Below are 19,908 nucleotides of genomic sequence, written 5' to 3'. Positions count from 1 at the left end.
CAAGACCATTAAGAACAACATCTTTGACATTTCTGTTGCATTATTCATTCATTTGTTCATTCAAAGAACTTAAAAAACCCTACAAAATTGCTATTGAGTAACAGTTTTGAAAGTACTTAAGAGTTACAAACACTCTCCTTTAAGAACTACTGTAGCTTTGCAAATTAAAGGTACAATGAATTCTAAGCATTTTTAATTTCTTTATTTTCCTACCAACACAGAGCTGTTGAATAAAAATTCCTCTTAGATGTGTATAATCCATTCAATTCTTAATACACAAACACCTACACACTGATACCCTAAATTTTTTTTAGGGGGAGCAGGGAGAGAAAGAGGGAGAAAACCAAAAGCAAAATAAATTGAAGTGTCCAAAACTATGCAAAATGAATGGGCATTGTCCAGGGGGAAATGCCTCCTAAAGTTAGCACTTATTCACTACTGCAAGAATAGGCACCAAGTGAGTCAGAAGTCTAAAGGTCACATCTTCCAATACTTGGGTCCACTCTTCTGCATCATGCTTCTGACAGGAGCAGGGAGATTTATAACTGAAAACTGCCTCATAAAGAAAGTTAATATATTAAGTTAAAAAATGTATAGCCATCCAGTAAAAGATTTGAAGTAATTTTTGCATACCTTGTTAGCAACTTCCATAATAAAAGTGCAGGGGGAAAATAAGATAACATTCCTTACTGCTGTTTACAGGTGGACACGTCTCACAGGGGTTTCCCCAAGCCTTTCCCAGAGAGCAGCAGCACGAAGAACGACTCACTCCAACCCCAATTTCAGTGTTGCAGGATAGGCTTCCATCCCCTCGTGGTCCATACTTCAAGTAGCAATTGCCAACACGGTTATCTACACATAAAGCATATATGACTACAGCTGTACACAATGATCCAGAGCAGCAGGCACTCATTTTAACATCTCATATTTAGAAGCAGAAACTTAGATAACATTATGCTTTTGGAGTCACTGGCAAACTAAAACACCGACGTACACTGACAGTTACGAATAATGAGAGACTGCAGGGAAACTGGGCAGCTTCTGCTTCCAAAGTACCCAGGGACAAGTTTACAATGCCTCCTTGTTCTTTACAAATGGAAAGCAACTAGCAGTGAGTGTTCTCAAGACCCACATGTTCTACACAAAAATTTTGCTACCTCACCATAAATGCACACTGTTGGAAAGCTAATACTCAGTTAAGAATTGAGTGGCAACATCTAATGTGTTCTGTACCTCTGAGCCTCTAAATGAAAGAGAGAAAACTTTAAGCAGGACATCTTTTTTTCTGCCAGAGACAAGACTTACTGGAGATCACTGACCAGCATCTGTTAGAGGGCAAGTTGTCCTCGTCGTCTTTTTTTTTTTTTAAGATAATGTTAGAGGAGAGTAAAATGAACTGCCTTTTTGAAAGAGTACATCCTGTTCTTGTGGATTTGAGCCTGAACAATGCAAATGCAGTCATTCTGAAAATAGCTATCTCCTCCTGCTCTCAGAGCAACTGCATGCTTCTCTCCATTCATGAATGGGCAAGACATCTGCCCTTTTAGGAGAAGAGATCTGGCTTCACTCTTCTTGGGAAAGGTAAATAACAATGACCTTCTGGGAGAAGGCTTTGGCCAACCTAAGGCCCGTTAAGAATAACAGTAGATGACAGACCTTGGAATGAAGGCAAACCCTTGATATTATCTAGCAGAATACTGATACTGAGGCTATCAGGAGTTTGAGGCTTCAGCTTACTCCTCACAAGAACTGTCTTCACATGGTAACATATTTCTGTTTCTTCTGAAATGAACTGGAATTCAGAGATCTCCACCTTTTTTTCGGTCAAGCATGCAAAAGATAATGTGATTAAAGAGAGCCAGAAGCTGCTGACAAAAAGCTTTTTTGAGCACTTGTACATTACAGAATCAAGAAACTTTCATTCTTCTTGGTGAGGTCTACTAGACGTGGTGGTTTGTCTTTTTTTTTTCAAATGGCTACACAATTAGAGTGAAAATCGGCTAATGTCTTACCATGTGTCAGTAACAAAAACATTACTACAAGTCAAGTGAAAATTGCAGTCCTAACACTATAAAGGATCTGAACTTCTTCCTTCTTTGGACTGTTTAAGTTAGTAAAGTAGGCATACCCAAGGCATACCAAATCTATAACCAGAACTAGTACAGCTGTAGTGGGATGGCAACTCTCTCTGTTTCCACTTCCCATGCAACTTAACCTTCAGAAAATATTACAACTGAAGACTGCTGCTAAAAGTTCAAATTGAGAACTGTTAACTGTCACAAAAATGGAAATCCAGGTAAAGTATGTTTTGACAAATTAAAAGGTGCATAAACACCATTAACTAACTAAAACAATTAACTCCACCTCTAGAAACTATAGGCAACACGTGGAAGTATAGGTTATCTATGTTGCTATGCTCATTTGCATCAAAAGAGTCACCTTGACTGTGATTTCTAAAAGTAGCTTTTACTTACCTACACAACCCACTCCTGTAGGATTCAGCTGGAAGTCTGGAGGGCAATTACACTCATACCTTCCAGGAGTATTTACACAAAGACCATTAACACAATTAATGGGATCAGCACATTCATCAACATCTAAAATAGGAAGGTTACATGAATTAATCTCCTCACTGGACAGAAAAGAAGAATAATTTCATTTTTTAATAAAAATGGGCAAGTAAATTTTAGCTGAAATAAAACAAAAGTTTTATCATACATTTTCATACATCATAATAGTTTATCATACATTTAGGAACAACCATTGTACAAACACGCATTTCAGAAGCCATTCTTTTTGTTCCATTCTTAATGCAGAGCATGCAATTTTACTTCTTATATGTTGAGTGGGGAAAAATGTACTCTCATTGTAAGAATACACAATGCACCTTTGTGAATTCATCTTTAAATTAACTTGGTGCAATTTGAAGTAAAAGAAAATGTTGAGATATTTCTGAACAGAAGAGAATATACCTGTACAGTTTCCCCCTGTTCGATCCAGTTCATAGCCATCATCACAGATGCAATGAAACATTCCAGGTAGATTATTACAGGTACCAAACACACAGATGTTCTGGAAGGAGCATTCATTGATATCTGAAGTAAAAGGTTAAGAACAGAAAGTTATGTAACATTACCATATTAATATTGCACTAGTGTGTTACACTACTAAAAGCAAATGAAGACACATATCACTTAAAAAAAACATTTGAAACAGTAACAGTTAATTATCACTATTTGGTTTTATGTAGCCTGCCAGAGGTAGAGATTTGTGAGGCATTGTCCATTGAGCTACTTGATACTTATTCCTGTTTTACCTGGAGTAAAATTAAAAAAAAAAAAAAAAGGCAAAACTGACTTTTCAGGACTCAAAATGTCAAAAAGTCAGTGTTCCTTTCAAAATGTGCATTAAACAGAATGAAGTACAATGCCATAAAAAAAAGCGTCTGTCATTTCTTAGCGCATAGTCTGCAACATTTCTTACTAATGGCAAAATTTTAAAAAGACCATTCTCAAGGAAGAAAAAAAATATATCAAGAAGAAAGAGAGGGAGTAAGTACCAGAAGTTATTTATATCTCCTTGTAGAAAGAACATAGGAAAAAGGAATACAGGAAATATGAATTAGCTATGATTTTTTCAAGGCTACATTAAACTATTTATATAGAAAGTACATGCAGGTGAGCTAAAATACATGCAAAAGACTGTGAGTGTGCTCACGTGAACTGAAGATGAAGTTTAAAGACGGTGGCAGAAAATTAGACATTAAACAGAAATTCGAAAACCTTGTCAACTTCACTACTAGAAACAGAGTGAATTATTAACAGGACAGAGTGCAAAGCCATGGTTTTAAACACAAACTAAAAAGGACTTCTGAGCTGACAGTAAGTGATATAAGAGGGCAAAACCCCCAACCCTGCATGTACTGTCTGACAGCAAGACTTGTAAGTCACCAAAATAAAGCAGCTGTGCAAAAGGCTAATACAACTCTAGCATATATTACTGCACTGTTTTTAGCAGAGACGGGGAAGAGGAAAAGATTGTACAATGCATAGCTAAATCTTAATTTTAAATTCTGTGTGCAGTGCTCTGCTCAAGAGCAATGAACTACAACTGCATGAGGTGTAAAAATAATGAAATATCTATTTTGATCTTGGCTTGCCTGCCTTAGCCAATGCTTGAGAAGTGACAGAATGCCTCTATAGGAATATAAGAGAAGTAGTAACTATTGAGAGGGAGAGAGAGATAAATTTTAAAGGAAAATTAAATCTAAGGTAAATGCCTAATGCTCAACAGTCCAGAGTAAACTTAAACTGACAATAAATGGAAGTACCTTGGAGTACAGCGATGAAATGACCTCCAAATCACTTCATGAACATAGCTTGTTCATGATAACTTAAGTATTCAGCACCCAGATCTTTTAGCACTCCAATGGCACTATTAAAGGCATGTACAGAATGCTTTCTGAGCTCTGCTGGAATCACAGCAATATATCATTATTCTGAATGTTTTTCCAAAATTCTTCCATTTATTTTTCAGAGAATCATTGTGGACCAATTGAAAAGCCAAATGCTGGCAACTCACTGTCCCAAGAAGCAGAATTGTACTGTTTTCCAAAACACTGATTGGCTGATATCTACATGGGGATTTTTATTAAAACACTGGCATTAATATGTCTGACCAAGTTGCACTGAGAAATTCACTGAGTAAAGATGAATAATACTCGATATCTGTTAACAGATCTGACCAAGACAGTTGTGCAGCTAATTTTCCAGAGGCATCTGTAATTCTACAGCTAGAAGTCTGTTTCATACATTTACACTTGAATTTTAAATATTACATTTTGGAATCTATTTTTCACTGTCTTACCAGGAATTTATTTCCTATGAGGTCTTGAATAAGTTAAAAACCTTGGGAGCATCAGCTAAAAAGACTTAATCTAATACACAGTTGTCTTTACAAAACAAACCCCAAACAAACCAAACCCCCAAAAATCTCAACAGGGAACAGAAATTGCACTGGACTAAGAGGTAACTCCATTTACACTTCAGATGATTTAGTACAATATTTAGAATGAAAGATGATGATACAAAACCCTCTAATATTCATTTTGAGGAGTATTCCAAACTTGTCAAATATATCAGTGATTTTCCTACTTCAATTTTCCTGGAAACATGGATTTTAAAATAAGATCACCTAAAGCAGTTTGTGTCTCCTGCCTAGATATACTAAACAATAAAACAGTGATGAATGCGACATATATTCCTTACACTGTTCCCTAGTGGCTAAAAGAAGAGAAATAATTAAAAGAACAAAATTACTGAGCCAAACCTCTACTCATAGATTTCCGGAGGAAAGCCAGGAAAACTTCGTTTGAAGATTAAATCTACCTTCAACATAATTAACACTAGCACTGCATGTGCTGAATGTTCTGCTTCTAGGCCGAGGTCCTTGCAGCACTTCCTATTGTTTGCTTTATAGCAGCCATTCCAAACTGAGAAAACTAACTTTAAGTACCAGTTGCTTACCTTGGCATGACCTGCTGTCTGAGGCAGGAGTGAATCCCATCTCACACTCGCAACGGTAGGCACCAGGGAGATTCAAACACTGACCATTTTCACACAGATTAACATTTTCTGCACACTCATCAATATCTGAGAGAGACAGAAAATTTATTTGAAAATAAATTTCACTAGCAAATGCATATACTATAATTCTGATGTTCAAAATAATAGTGGTGTTTAGTATTGTAGATATAAAACATTTAAACCTGAAGATGAAGTAAACTGAAAGAATGCAGAAAAGTAAACAGGACATCATTTCCAAAATTATTCCTTTTGCTCCACCATGATTCCTCATTCCTTGTTTTTCATTAACAGATTTATTTAAATAATGCAAGGTTTGATAGCTTTGACAAAGAAGCGAAGTATTTTGCTTCCAAAGTAAAAAAAAAATATCTCCTGGTATATATTGCTAAGTTATTTTGACATAAAACAAATTCAAAGGCAACTTTTCTTAAGTGAATCATATTTTTATATGCACTTTAGAAAATAGTCCTTGAGGATTATGAACACTACAACTACTCAGGATTCTTCTAGTATGCCTCAGAAGTGACAAAAGAAGGCACTCACTACTGCAGTTAGGACTTAACACTTTTGTTAGATACGCCTAAGAATGTCCAAAAAATTCTCAGTATACCTTCTTCCTTTTATTAGCCAGTTTCTAGTACCCCATCTGATTTTTAAAAGACAGATCTGAAGCAGTGTGTTAATAATACAGATGAAAGTTCTTGTTCATTAACTACAAACATAAAACACACAAGCAGATAATATTTGAAGATCTTTATTCTGAAATAAAAAACCTTACAATACTCATCAAGAGACTGTCTTGTTAAGGTGAATTTAATAAAGAATGCACAGTTTCTAGGTATTTGATTATCCTTAGGATGCATTCCTTCAAATCACCACGTGAGGAGCAGAGATATTGTTACATCTCCATTTTAAGTGACACAAATCATAAAAGCTCAATACTTGGCCATTAATGTTTCATATAAAATCTTCACAATTTACATAACTCTTTACATGTCAGTTTATTTTGAATCACTTGCTCTGTGCTAAACAAAGTCCATTCTTAGCAATGAGCATTTAGCAACATTTAAAATGCAGAGATCATGGACAATACTTTTCAACTGTCATTTGTTTTTCTTTTTAAAAAGTCCTGTGTTAATGATGACATCCCATTCAACTGACACAGTGGGGGGAAATCAGATGATGCCTTACCTATTGGAGACAGACCTAGCCTACAAGACAGGAACTGTAACAGTGAGAGGCAGATGGGGAGAATCCCATCTGAAAAGACACTTCTATTAATTATCTTGCACTTTGGGGTTAGATCTAATTTATTCTTACCAGAACAAGTAAATCCATCCCCAGTGAATCCCCCTGCACAGGCACACCGGTATGACCCTGGGATGTTCACACACTGAGCATTCATGCTGCACTGGTGGGTACCATTGGAGCACTCATCAAGATCTGCACATCATGGGCAAAACAGTGCAAGCAGTAACAGAGCAGTTAGTATACCTGGCCTACAATTCACTGTCAAGCTAAAAAGCACAACAGCAAAAATAATTTAGGTCTTCATAAATATACAATGTTATCATTAGAATATATGGGGTTAATCTATAGTGATTTTGTTTTAATATAAATTCCTTTAAACTAAAATATACAGGATTGGGTAAAAAGTTTCCAAGCAATATATGGCATTCAGCTTTCTTGTTACGCAAATGCTAATACCCTGTTAAAGAATCCAAAACTAGTTTAAAGCCCAAGAAACCAAAGACATTGAGGTGAAAATTTGCCATATATTTGAATAGTCTTCTCAAGTGACAGAAAAATGTGACAACAATGTACCTCCTTGAAAGTTTATGCAACCTCCCTTACTTACTTGGATGTCAGTTTGGATGATAAAAAAAAAAAGGAAAAAGAAGAGACATTCCTTCACCTCAAAGCACCTGTCTGATGGGAACAGCCACAGACCATGGAGCTTTCCTCTTATTTTAAAAGAGAGGCAAAGAAAAGCAGAGAAAAGGGAACTGAAGAAAAGAGAAGTGAAGCAAAGGGAAGAACAGAAAAGAGAAGAAGAAAAGAGGAGAAGAAAAGAGAAGAAAAAGAAATTAAAAGATAAAAAGGGAAGGGAAGGGAAGGGAAGGGAAGGGAAGGGAAGGGAAGGGAAGGGAAGGGAAGGGAAGGGAAGGGAAGGGAAGGGAAGGGAAGGGAAGGGAAGGGAAGGGAAGGGAAGGGAAGGGAAGGGAAGGGAAGGGAAGGGAAGGGAAGGGAAGGGAAGGGAAGGGAAGGGAAGGGAAGGGAAGGGAAGGGAAGGGAAGGGAAGGGAAAAAGGAGCAAAAATTAATTTCCTGTTTACTTACCAATACATTTAATGCCATTTCCAACCCATCCTTCTCTGCAACTACATTTAAAACTTCCTGGTATATTGACACATGAGGCATGCATGTCACAGTTGTGAGCACCAATTTCACACTCATTCACATCTATAGGTGCAAAATAAACTATTAGTTTTTATATCAAGAGGACCAGAATATTAAAACCTATGTTGCTTTTACACATTCTTATTTCTACTGTACAGGTTTTCAATTATTTTAGAAACAAATCTTCAAAACTACAGAATAATTCAAGCAAGTTACCTCATATTATGCATGAATAAAAAACACTGACAATTGTATTTGCATTTTGTCCTTTGTTCATAAACATGACAAAATCGCCTGCTTTCATACAACTGCTTTTCAGTTTGAAATTAGAGCTGTTTTCCAGACATATTAAATATACCAATCTTTAGATGTATAAAATGGAGTGAGACCTCTGGGTGCACTGGTTTTGGTTATAGAAATAATTGCAAGATTTTAATATTGTGGCATTTAGAAAGTATACATGATTTTAGTAATCATAAAAAAAATATTCAAGACAAAACTATGGGAAAAATTGTGTCAGCCTTCCCAGAGAAACAGTTTTGGATGAACCCATGCAAATGACATCAGTCACAGAAACTTGTCAAGTTTGAAACTGATTATGATTCTTTAAAATTTGTTAGCATGTATTGAAGGATAGTATATACTTTCCCATCTCATTTAATTCTTGTCTTTGTTTCCTTTTGTCCTATTTTTAGACTACAGGGTCACTTCCTGCAGCTCTATTTGACAGACGAGTTCATACTTTAAGTACATATAACAAATGAGTAGTGATAAATTACTTCCGAGCAGCTTCACCCACCCAAGCTATGTTTTGTACCACAGATACTGCCCAAACCTATACCATTAAAAGCTTTGCTTTTAAAGTTACAGTTATGGAAAGGGCCTCTTACATATTATTGGTCAAGGAATTTACCTTTTCAGACTCTGGATACATGCCAACAAATGTAACATACTTACTCTTAGATTTACTATTCCTTACAGATACCAATCTCTCACTTGTGTGTGAACACTTGTGCCTTTATTGCACCCGAAAAACAACCAAGATATGTGCATACCATGACGTAAACGCTGGAAAAGTGCTTTACCTGTACATCCAGTGGTTCCTTTCTTGACTGAATATCCTAGCTGACAGTGACAAATGAAGGATCCTTTAGTGTTTTCACATTCCCCAAACATACAGATGTTGGAATTCAAACCACATTCATTCACATCTGTAAGTGCATATAAATGTCGTTTAACAACATAGTTCACCTTTTTGGAATATTTTTATTCAGGTAAAAATACCATAAACATTGTCCACCCCTATGAAAAGTGGCATTTATTAGTTTTCATCATAATACAGTTCAGCCATTTCGTTCTGGATTCTTTTAATTCCCTGAAAACAAGTAATGATGAGTGCATAGTCTAAATATCACTGTGTTTTCTAATTTGTTTAGAATGCGAATTATTGGATTATCATGTCAATTACTGCTTACAAGAATGACTTTAAAGCATTTTTAAAAAACATTTCCTTGATACCTTTATTTTAGTTTCCTTTATAGTTACTCATTATAACTTTCTGTAGTTAAGGGAATAAACTTTCATTCACAAGAGACAACAAAATGCTGTGAAATTCAAATAACATCTTCTCAATAGAGGTGTTTTTAAAAAATCACATCATTGAAACTGAATTATTTATATTTCTAGAACTATGTGATTCGATTCATCTTTATGGACTTCTAAATTTTTTTCTACCCCTTCTGACATCAATAGTGGTACGCAAGAAAGATCCACAGATTTTTTTTTTCCAATAGTTTCAATACTCACTTTAAAGGACTCCATAAAACATCTTAAAATATCAGCTGTAGACTTTTTAGACTTGCATTTAATTTGGTACACATAGCTACTTACCAATACAATTCTTCATATCCATGGAAGCCATAAATCCATCATAACAGAGACAATGAAATTCCCCTGGAATATTTGTACATTGCCCACCATCACAGATACCTGGATTGTTTTCACATTCATCAATATCTGGAAAGAAGGGAAAAGAAAAAAAAAGGCAAGAAGGTAATAATTCTGTCACTCTGGTATAGATTGACTGGAAGAACACCATGTTCGTACTGGATGAAAGACATGATGCTGGAATTTTAAAAATATTAAAACCTACCTGCACATGTCCTGACATCTGGCATTAGAGCATAGCCATCACTGCAGCTACATTCATAGCTGCCTTCTGAGTTAGTGCAATGGGTGTCACAGTCTCCATTCAATATCATACATTCATCAATATCTGTGGAACCAACATTAGTAGTAATAAGTCTATTTTTATAAAGAAAAGTTATCTTCTCTTGCCATTTTACTTGCTGTGAAATTTTATCAAGGAAAATATTCTGAATTTTTATTCTCACTTTACTGTCTTTGATTTATATTTTGTTTGGTTTTCTGTCTTTCAACTGCATTTTCATCAGTGGGAGTAAATGGCTACTTTCAGTTGTCACTTTTCTTCATGTTTTACTAAGGATGTAAAAGAAGGTGCAAAACACAACATCTGGAAAGAAAGAATAGTCCCAAGAAATTTAGATTTCATTAAATCTTGAAATGTAGCACAAATTTATATTTCTGCAAAAAAAAAAACCTGCCAAATGTAGCAAATAAAAAACATCTCAATACCTCTGTAATCCTTACCAGTGTTATGACAACTACATAATTCAGTATTACTACAGCATTTGAGAAAAGTATGCAATAATGAAAAAAAAAGTGAAAGAGAAACCATCAATGCATGGGGCTCTCTTGATGATCAATAAATCAAGCAGCATTTTCTGGCTGTTAGATCAAGTCTCTGGTTTTAATAGAGTAATACCATAAGAAACTTTTTCTCCAAGTATTCTGCCGTATTCAGTACAGTAACAATCTTTTTATACCCTCTTTATATTTCTAAGAGAAGGGTTTACAATAGTTCATAATATGCCTGACAGCAGATGAGAAGATGGTCCTGCTCGCTTTCAAAAGGGAGTTATGAAATCAAATAAAATCAAACAACATATGCTGAATCACAAATATATAGGTGAAGGTGTACAATACTTGCCTGTGCAGCCTTGCCTGTCAGGAGTGGCCTGGTAGCCAGAGTTACAGGAACACTGGTATGTTCCAACCATGTTCACACACTTGCCATTTCTACACAGATTTTCACTTAATGAACACTCATTTACATCTGGAAAAGAGTTTGTATCAGTTACTTGTTATGCAGAATGCAGAATCTAACTGCTCAGGTGGCAGAGGAAGAGGGTGAGAATATTTTTAATTGTTGGCTTTTAGGCTTTTTCAATTTCTTCTTTGTTCTCCACATGTTCTGATTTAAGGTATGGGGCTCTGATTGGCATGTTTAGACCAGTGTCCAAGTGTTTATCTTCTTTGTTTCTGGTCTGTCAGCATTAACTATAGTCTGCTAGTTTTGAAAAAACTTCTTGAAGCAACTGTACATCAAATGCAGAAACCAAATAGATAATATGCATTATTGATTTTGCATGTTTTTTCACCATTTTTGTGAATTAAGCAAGATCTGCATTTCCATATGGGTAAATGCAAGTAAAAAGCAGATCTGCATTTCCATAGGGGACAATACTTTTTAGTAATCGTGGAAACAAAATTCACTTCATGTCTGTATGGAAAGCTGCCAATAGGAACGGTACAGTCCTTTGAGTAGCTACCTAATACTGAAGAGGCCTGGTAAAATACTCTTCTTTTAACTCAACATTGTTAAGGGAAGTGGAGATTTTACAGGATCCGTTACAAGGTTTTAATGTGAAGATACTCATAAAAACATGAATTTGTATAAGATAGTCCTGTGACACCATCCTTGCCTGAGAGAAGAAGCCTTCATAGCACAAATACTGAGTTGAAACTCACCTATACATTCCTCATGTGATAGTGACAGCTCATGTCCCAGAGGACAGTCACACTGAAAACTGCCTTCAGTGTTCACACAGGTGCCACCTCTACAGAGCAGAGGGTTGCGTTCACATTCATTAATATCTGTGAGGAAATCATGATAAAAAATACAGAATTAATACTAAGGAGTAACAAAGAGAAAAGAAATTATCAGTGTCCATAAGTGACAAAATCAGGAAGCTGTGTCGCTGAAGCAGAGCTGCTGCTTCCTCATACTGCATAACAGGGAAAACAAACCCTGTACATTATTAACTCTAAAAATGCTTATTTTTTTCTCCTCAAGAAAACCACAAAAGGATCACACAAAATTAAATATTTCAGTGGATACAGGACACAAGAAAATACAGCAACTGTTTGGATGGTTGCCGCTTACAACAATGTACTCATGTGATGAAATTTTTTTAAAAGCGCTTCTTAATGGCACCAGGCATTCAATCACATACACATTGAAATTGTTGTCTGTGGATGCCATTAATGATGTGTGTAAACCTTCAACTAAATTGCTAGTTTGATAAGTCCTGCCTATGTCACCATGTGGCTGAGAAATACGGTTGCTACAGCTTATAATGGCAAACTGAACATTTGACTCACAAACCTAAGAAGAACAGCTAACATTGTAGATGTCTGTGAAGAGAAATGTGACCAGAAGATGTTCAAGGTTCAGAATGCATTTACACTTTTGGACTCCTAGGAAGCATTATGGCTACCTATCCTTGAAACCAATGCCTTTTATTCAGGTCTGTAGAACAATGTGATCTTTCATTAGCCTGAGAATTTAGCAAACGTATCATTGCATTTCGAAGGTTATTCACATGAGGGGAGAAACTGCCTGATAATAGAATTCAAGATCTCTTTTGCTATACTACTTCTTGCACAGCCCTCTGAGCTCCCAAATGTTTTAATTGAACACTATGCTCTCCCCTTTTTAGTTCCTGCAAAAGGCCCTCAAAATGTCACTTCTCTTCTTATCTCCTCACTCTCTGCTATTTTTATGTGACATCTTGCTTCCCTGCTTCGGTCTCACAGATAACATATCTCCATCTTACAGCAGTCATTCTACACATTTGTATTCTGTTTTATTCTGTTTCTCACGAAGACAGGTGTTTTCCACAGTTGATATTCTTTGTTATGTTCATCTGTTATTCAGGCAATGACTTCTTGCTGACTTTGGAGTCTGCAAGTATCACAGTTTGCAGGAAATCAAGTGAAGGTGATAGGAGGCCTACACAGCCTCCTGGCACACAAGGGCATAAGACTAGTTATTTGAGTTCAACTAAGAGTACAAAAGCTCCTGACAAAATTCAAATACAAAAATGAAGCATAAAATGGGCAAAAGCAGGGACAGGTGATGCCGGAGAAATACAGAACCACGGTCTGATTTTGCTCAGATAGGGTTAGGAAAACCAAATCCACCAGGAGCTGACCCTGGCAAGGGACGTGAAGTGTGTAACAGCAGCAGTAAAAAGTAGAAATGGGGGAAGAGAACTGTTGACAAAGGGCTTAGAGCCATGAGTACTGACAGAAAGCCAATGTTGTTTTGAAGTCACTCATGAACATCCTTGAAAGGTCATGGAAATTAGGCAAAGATCATTAGGCTGGGAGGAGAGAACATGTCAATCCAACCTTCAAGAAGGGCAAAGAGGAGGACCCATTCCACCTCATCAAGATGAAGATTGCAGACTTTTCGTTTTCATGATATATTTCACAACCTATGTCATTAAATACTCCACAATATTAACAACAACTTTTAAGGTGGTTCATAACTTTTGATGTCTCCATACCTATTCTTAGAACTTTAGATAAATTAAAGAAATGTGATTTTTCAGGAAATGCTCTCAGAATGTCTCAAGTCCTAAAAGAATCACGTTACTTTTAAAATTATAGCCTTTTATTCCTAATTTTACCAAATGTCTGGATCTGTCTCAGTGGTTCAAGAAGTCACAATATTTATACATATGATGTGCTCTGACTGATGGAGTACAGTCAGGCTTCGTGCAGTAAACGGACAGACTCAAGCCCATCCTAATCACACTTACCCATACAGTTCTTCATCATCATAAATCCACTTTCGTAACCATCAAAGCACTCACACTCAAAGCTTCCAGGAGTGTTGACACAAGTACCACTTCCACATAGGTCTGGGGAAATCCGGCACTCATCTATGTCTATTTTATAGTAATGGGAAGGTACAAAAATTAGTGAGTTATTCTGCTTTCACAGAAGTGAACACTCAGCCATTATAAACTAACTATAGAGAAATAATATATAGTATGATCATATTTACAGTCATATTTATAATCAACCACAAAAAATTAATTTCATATTTAGAGGAATACCTGATAATGTTACACAGTTTGCAAAAGCTTCGGAATGCAATGCCTTCAGAGTTCTTGACTATTAAACTACGCAACAAGCCAGCTTCCATTAAATGCAATTTAAGGTTAGATTTCTTAGAAAATTACTAACTGTAACAGTTGTTGGTATTACATAAACTACAGTGCCATTGACATTGAATTGCTTTTTCCCAAGACATTTAATCAGTAATGGCATGATAAGCTTGCACATGCAGTTTCATTAGGAAATAAAAGATTTACAGTTCACTGATTATTTTATTTTAAAATTGAATGAAACATACTGTAGAAAAGTACAGCAGGTTTATTAAAGGTAAAAAGAGAAGGAAGAGTTCTTTTTAAGACACACATGTAGTGAGGCTGGAAGTCAAAGAGGAATAAGTAATATGGATATGATTCAGTGAAACATGTCAGTAAGTTGGAGATCTGCACAGTAGACTCATTTGTGCAAGTGGTCAAGGAAAATTAGACAACTATAAGCTTAAATAAGAAACTGCTGAAGAAATAAGACAGTTCATTTTTAACCACATGCAAGAGTCTCTTTTGCCTCAGGCTAGGTTTCTGACAGGTGAGGATATTTCAGTCTTTACACAGAGATGTGTTGAGGTGTGAGATGGTAACCCATGTGGAGTACCTGCGATATTACAGAGTATCTGCTCTCCTGCTATAAAATATTTCGTTGTTAATGTAAAAAAAGTCTTCAGTTTAATAAAATCTGATCCTCTATGAGACCAGTTCAGACATCCATGTTCTCACAATGAAAAAATTTTGAAGTTTATCTTCTGTTTCATTTTTGCCAGGCAGTAAATAAAAAATGTTAAACTTTTAAATTAAATGCATTATCTCTTCTTGAGTTAACGTTGCACTCTTATGACAATTGTAGAAGTGCCTCTGTGTATGCTTGGCTAGCAAATCTAAACAGAAATTAATATGCAGTGGAGTCCCTCAGTTCATTTGGGAATGCAATGATCAGAGAATAAGGAATGAAAATTAAGTTAATCTGTCTGTTAAAACATTGAACTGGGCTTTGATGGCAATCCTTCTTGATTTTTCAGGTTGTACTGATGCAAGCATGACCTAAGCGTCCTTAACACCATGGGTACAAGAAAAATGTTCTATATATTAAAGAACCACTTTCTGAAAGGGAAGCTTAAGACAGTTGGCCATTATGTCCAACGACTAAGCTCTCAGAAACTGAAGGAAATTAATGGCATTGTTTCCACACCACCAGCTACACAACAAGTGCAAGTTCTTTTAAAATGCCCTGGGGATGTGGTAGAATCCCTATCCTCATCACTGCATGCTTTCAAGATGGACAAGGTGCTAGATAATCTCACCTAAGCCCCCCTTCCCATAAAAGGTAGGAACAGATAACCTTTTAAGGTCTCTTTCAACCTGATTCTAGGGAAAAATAAGGAAAATAAAAGACTTACCTGTGCAGTTTCTTTCCTCCACATCTAAAGTAAACCCACTGTTGCATCTACATTTGAAACTTCCAATTGTGTTTCTGCATTTACCATTCATGCACATCCCAGGAAATACTTTACACTCATTGATATCTATGAAATAAAAACAAAAAAAGCATTCTTAAGCACAAATATATATATATATAAAATATATATACACATATATACATATATATGTGTGTGTGTATATATATATATACATGTAAGGGGAATTTCCCCTTCCTTCTTGCCAGTTGGATTGTGCATAAAAGGCACGGTTTGGGTTGCAGGGAACTGGAGGAATAGTGTCCTCCTGCACAGGTTAAGAGAATGGAGAAATGAAACCCAAGAAGCAAGCAGGAGTATGCGTTGTTGGAGACATGACTGGAGATGCAAGCTTCAAAAGTAGAAAGGTAGAACTCCATGTCCGAAGAGGAACAGGTAGATGCAGGAGACCAGTGGGTGTAGTCTACCTTGACTTTTAATGCTGCTAAGGCTTTTGACACTGTCTCCCATAACATCCTTGTGAGTAAGCTCAAGAAGCGTGGGGTAGAGGAACAGACAGTGAGATGGATTAGGAACTGGTTATAAAACAGAGTCCAAAGAGTGGTGGTCAATTGTGCGAAGTCCAGCTGGAGAGCTGTAACTAGTGGAGTCCCCCATGGATCAGTGATGGGTCCAGTTCATCTTCATCAATGACACTGATAAGGGAACAGAGAGTCTGCTCAGCAAGTTTGCTGATGATACCAAACTGGGAGACTTGGCTGATACACCTGAAAGCTGTGTGGCCATTCAGTGAGATTTGGACAGACTGGAGAGCTGGGCAAAGAGGAACCTAATGAGGTTCAACAAGGATAAGTGCAGAGTCCTGCATCTGGGAAGGAGTAACAAACTGCACAAGTACAGGTTAGGAGGAGATCTGCTTGAGATCAGTCCTGTGGAGAAGAACCTGGGAGTCCTGGCGGACAACGAGTTTTCCAAGGGTCAGCAATGTGCACTTGTGACCAAGAAGGGATCCTGGGGTGAGTTAAGAGGAGAGTGTCCAGCAGATCAAGGACGGTTCTCCTTGCCCTCTACTCTGCCCTGGTGAGACCTCGCCTGAAATACTGCATCCAGTTCTGGGCTCCCCACTTCAAGAGGGACAGGGATCTACTTGAGAAAGTCCAACGAAGGGCTACAAGGATGAATAAGGGACTGGAGCAGTGCCTTCTGAGGGACAGCTGAGAGTCCAACAGAGAGCTACCAGGATGATTAAGGGACTGGAGCATGTGCCCTATGAGGAGAGGCTGAGAGCCCTGAGGCTTTTTAGTCTGGAGAAGAGAAGACTGAGAGGGGATTTAATAAATGTTTGTAAATATCTGAGGGCTGGGTGTCAAGAGGGAGGGGACAGGCTCTTCTCAGTTGCACTCTGTGATAGGACAAGGGGCAATGGATATAAACACAGGAGGTTCTACATCAACATGAGGAAGAACTTCTTCACTGTGAGGGTCACAGAACACTGGAACAGGCTCCCCAGAGACCTTGTGGAGTCTCCCCATCTGGAGACTTTCAAGACCTATCTGGATGCATTCCTGTGTGACCTGTGATAGATTCTATGATCCTGCTCTGGCAGGGAGGCTGGACTCGATGATCTCCAGAGATCCCTTCCAACCACCAACATCCTGTGATCCTCTCAACACAGGCTGCTAAAGGACCTTGCATAGGAAAAATAAAAGTTTTTTTCATGTGTCAGCCTCTCTCAAATGCACCCACCCCCAAAAGCATTTACAAGTTTTAATGAGATTTTCTTATACTCTAGATATAATTTGCTGGACAAATGTCCTTTCTCAGTCATCACCTTTGATGAAACAAGCTTCTCTCCTATGTACAGAGTGAATGCAAGAAAAGCACGGACTAAACAAAAAAGCAGAAACAGGAGGCACAACTTTAAAAAAAATCTTAACAGTGGACAATAAATCCACTATTAAATAATAATTTAAATTATAATAAAGAATAAATAATAAAGAAATGGTTATTTATAATAAAAAAGTAATAAACCCAAACAATTAGACCATTAATATTAAATTCCTTATTTGCTTAGTAAATCACCACTGAACACTGAGAGATTTTCCTGAAAACAGTTCACTCCTGAAAAGCAAAGGTTCAACCTCTTGTTTTCTCAAGCAACTCAACATATTCCAAGACAGATGGTTCAGAATACCTTCTTCTTAAAAATAAATAAAATATTAAAATAATTTTGGATCAGCTTCTGCATATAGAAATTTACATTTTTTTCTTCTCAGATCTCAATGTGTTTGAAACACATTAATACTCCCCACTATCAGAAACGATAGATACAGGGAGTTACCATCCTGGACAGGGGATTCTTGGTCGCTCCCTCCAGACTTTCCAGGTCTCAAGTGTGCATGTCACTTTTGCTTGTTTTGAGGATTCCAGATGGTATTTTCCCTTCTCCTTTCCTTCTGTTTCATACACATACTGAAGTAATCTGATACTCCCTGTCTTATCTCATGATAAGAGGGGAGAGAGGAGGAGGGAAGGGGGAGGGCACTAAAACCATACTACTCAGTCATCTCTCATCTCAAGAACATAAAAAACTGAAAGTCCTGGCATTTTCTTAGAATATTCACCCAGATGTACCTATAATTATTTTATACCCAAAAATGAACCCTTACCTTTGTAAAACGGTCTGCCAGTTAGAACATCTCCCCTGCTTGAAAAGCCAGGACCTCTAGGGCACAGAGCCTCATATTCCTTGGTGCCAGGCTTAGGACACTCCTCACAGTCGAAGCCCCAGGCAGCCCCCACAGTGCAGCAGCAGGCATCCATACGAAACTTGCCAGGCACAGACTGCATGCACTCATCTTCATCCCATCTCAGGTAGCACTGCTCCATGCGAATATCTGCTCATTTAACAGCAACCACAAACAGGCATTTTCATCCTTCGCTAAAGTTTGTCTGTTTTTCAGAAGTACCTGTTCCTAAGGCATGAGTACACGTGAGGCTCAGTTTCTGGGAGACAGATTTCTGAGCAAGACTCTATGCTTCTGCAGAATGTTCAACCATTTGAAGTTGCTAATACTGCGCTATAGTTAAGTTTCTGCTCCTCTGCTGTACCATGCAGAAGTACAAGCATTTCTTTTATTGTCTCCCAATATCAAGATATACAATTATTCTGACATGATTGTGCTTCTTAGGTCTTATGTGTATTTGATAGCAGAAATTCAGTTATTTCTTTAGTGTATTAGGTATTCTTATTTACACATTGACCTGCATTCCTGGTAAAAAAAAAAAAAAATAAAAAATCCTATCTATGTTTAAATTATTAAATTGATTTAATAACATAAGGAATACAGAAAACAAAATTGCTCACTGCTGTTAGGCTTACTTTAACAGTAGTTAGTAGGAGAAAACAACGTGGTTTACAGAAAAATTAATTGTGGTTATACTTACAGATCTTGAAAAAAAACAGGTCAACCAAAAGATCAACCAAATATAACAAGTAAAATCTAAACTTGCATGCCCAGGAAAAATACCATACAGTGGTATGTACACAGAAAAACATCAGGTTTGCTGAATCTCATATCCAAAAAATAACAGTAATAACCCATTCAAAGTCATGAGTGCATTCCACACTTTTCACCTATTTGTATGTCAGTAAAGAGAGTTCAGAAGTTTTAGAAAAAATTTACGATTTGTTAAAATACACAGAAAGTACATAAAATAGGCTGTTAATTCTCCACATGCTAATTTCTATGACATAGGAGAATTTCTATGCCCAAATTCAAAAAATCCAGCAAATAATTGGAAACAGACAGTTACAGCAAGGTAAGAAAATATATTAGTGATGTTATACAGAAATGTATTGGTAGCTTAATGTTCTGCAGGAAGAGAGAGTTATTTTCACTGTGAAAGGAAGATCACGAGGACACACCGTGTATGATAAAATAATTATATTCTAGAACATTCCTGACATAACTAAACTGGACTGGAGGTCAAGCTGTATTTTCAGGATAAATGCAAGTTGCATATGATATATGGGACTAGAAGTCAGGTTTTAGCAAATCTAACAGAACTCATAAATGTTTGGAGAAGCTGCCAGATCTCAAAAAACGTAGAAATGTTTTCCATACAAGCCCTTCAAAGTTTGCAGATTTATAATATAAATTTATGCTATGTATATCTGAAGTTAAAC

At 36.8% G+C, this 19,908-nt stretch overlaps 1 protein-coding gene across 2 annotated transcripts in view; it reads right to left on the bottom strand.

The window, feature by feature from the left end:
• FBN2 (fibrillin 2) overlaps window positions 1–19,908 on the bottom strand; it is a 202,389-nt gene that overhangs the window by 38,191 nt on the left and 144,290 nt on the right. For both annotated transcript variants that reach the window (XM_054397847.1, XM_054397848.1), the window contains exons 24-37: window positions 18,389–18,616; window positions 15,702–15,827; window positions 13,954–14,082; window positions 11,876–12,001; window positions 11,055–11,180; window positions 10,137–10,259; window positions 9,875–10,000; window positions 9,070–9,195; window positions 7,925–8,047; window positions 6,906–7,028; window positions 5,526–5,651; window positions 2,973–3,095; window positions 2,475–2,597; window positions 691–852 (exon numbers count right to left, since the gene is read on the bottom strand). In XM_054397847.1, coding sequence (XP_054253822.1) covers window positions 691–852; window positions 2,475–2,597; window positions 2,973–3,095; window positions 5,526–5,651; window positions 6,906–7,028; window positions 7,925–8,047; window positions 9,070–9,195; window positions 9,875–10,000; window positions 10,137–10,259; window positions 11,055–11,180; window positions 11,876–12,001; window positions 13,954–14,082; window positions 15,702–15,827; window positions 18,389–18,616 — 1,890 coding nt within the window. The remainder of the gene's footprint in view (window positions 1–690; window positions 853–2,474; window positions 2,598–2,972; window positions 3,096–5,525; window positions 5,652–6,905; window positions 7,029–7,924; window positions 8,048–9,069; window positions 9,196–9,874; window positions 10,001–10,136; window positions 10,260–11,054; window positions 11,181–11,875; window positions 12,002–13,953; window positions 14,083–15,701; window positions 15,828–18,388; window positions 18,617–19,908) is intronic.

Source organism: Indicator indicator, chromosome Z (genome assembly GCF_027791375.1).
Source record: "Indicator indicator isolate 239-I01 chromosome Z, UM_Iind_1.1, whole genome shotgun sequence".
Lineage (NCBI taxonomy): Eukaryota > Metazoa > Chordata > Aves > Piciformes > Indicatoridae > Indicator > Indicator indicator.
This window is presented reverse-complemented; position numbering and strand designations above follow the sequence as displayed.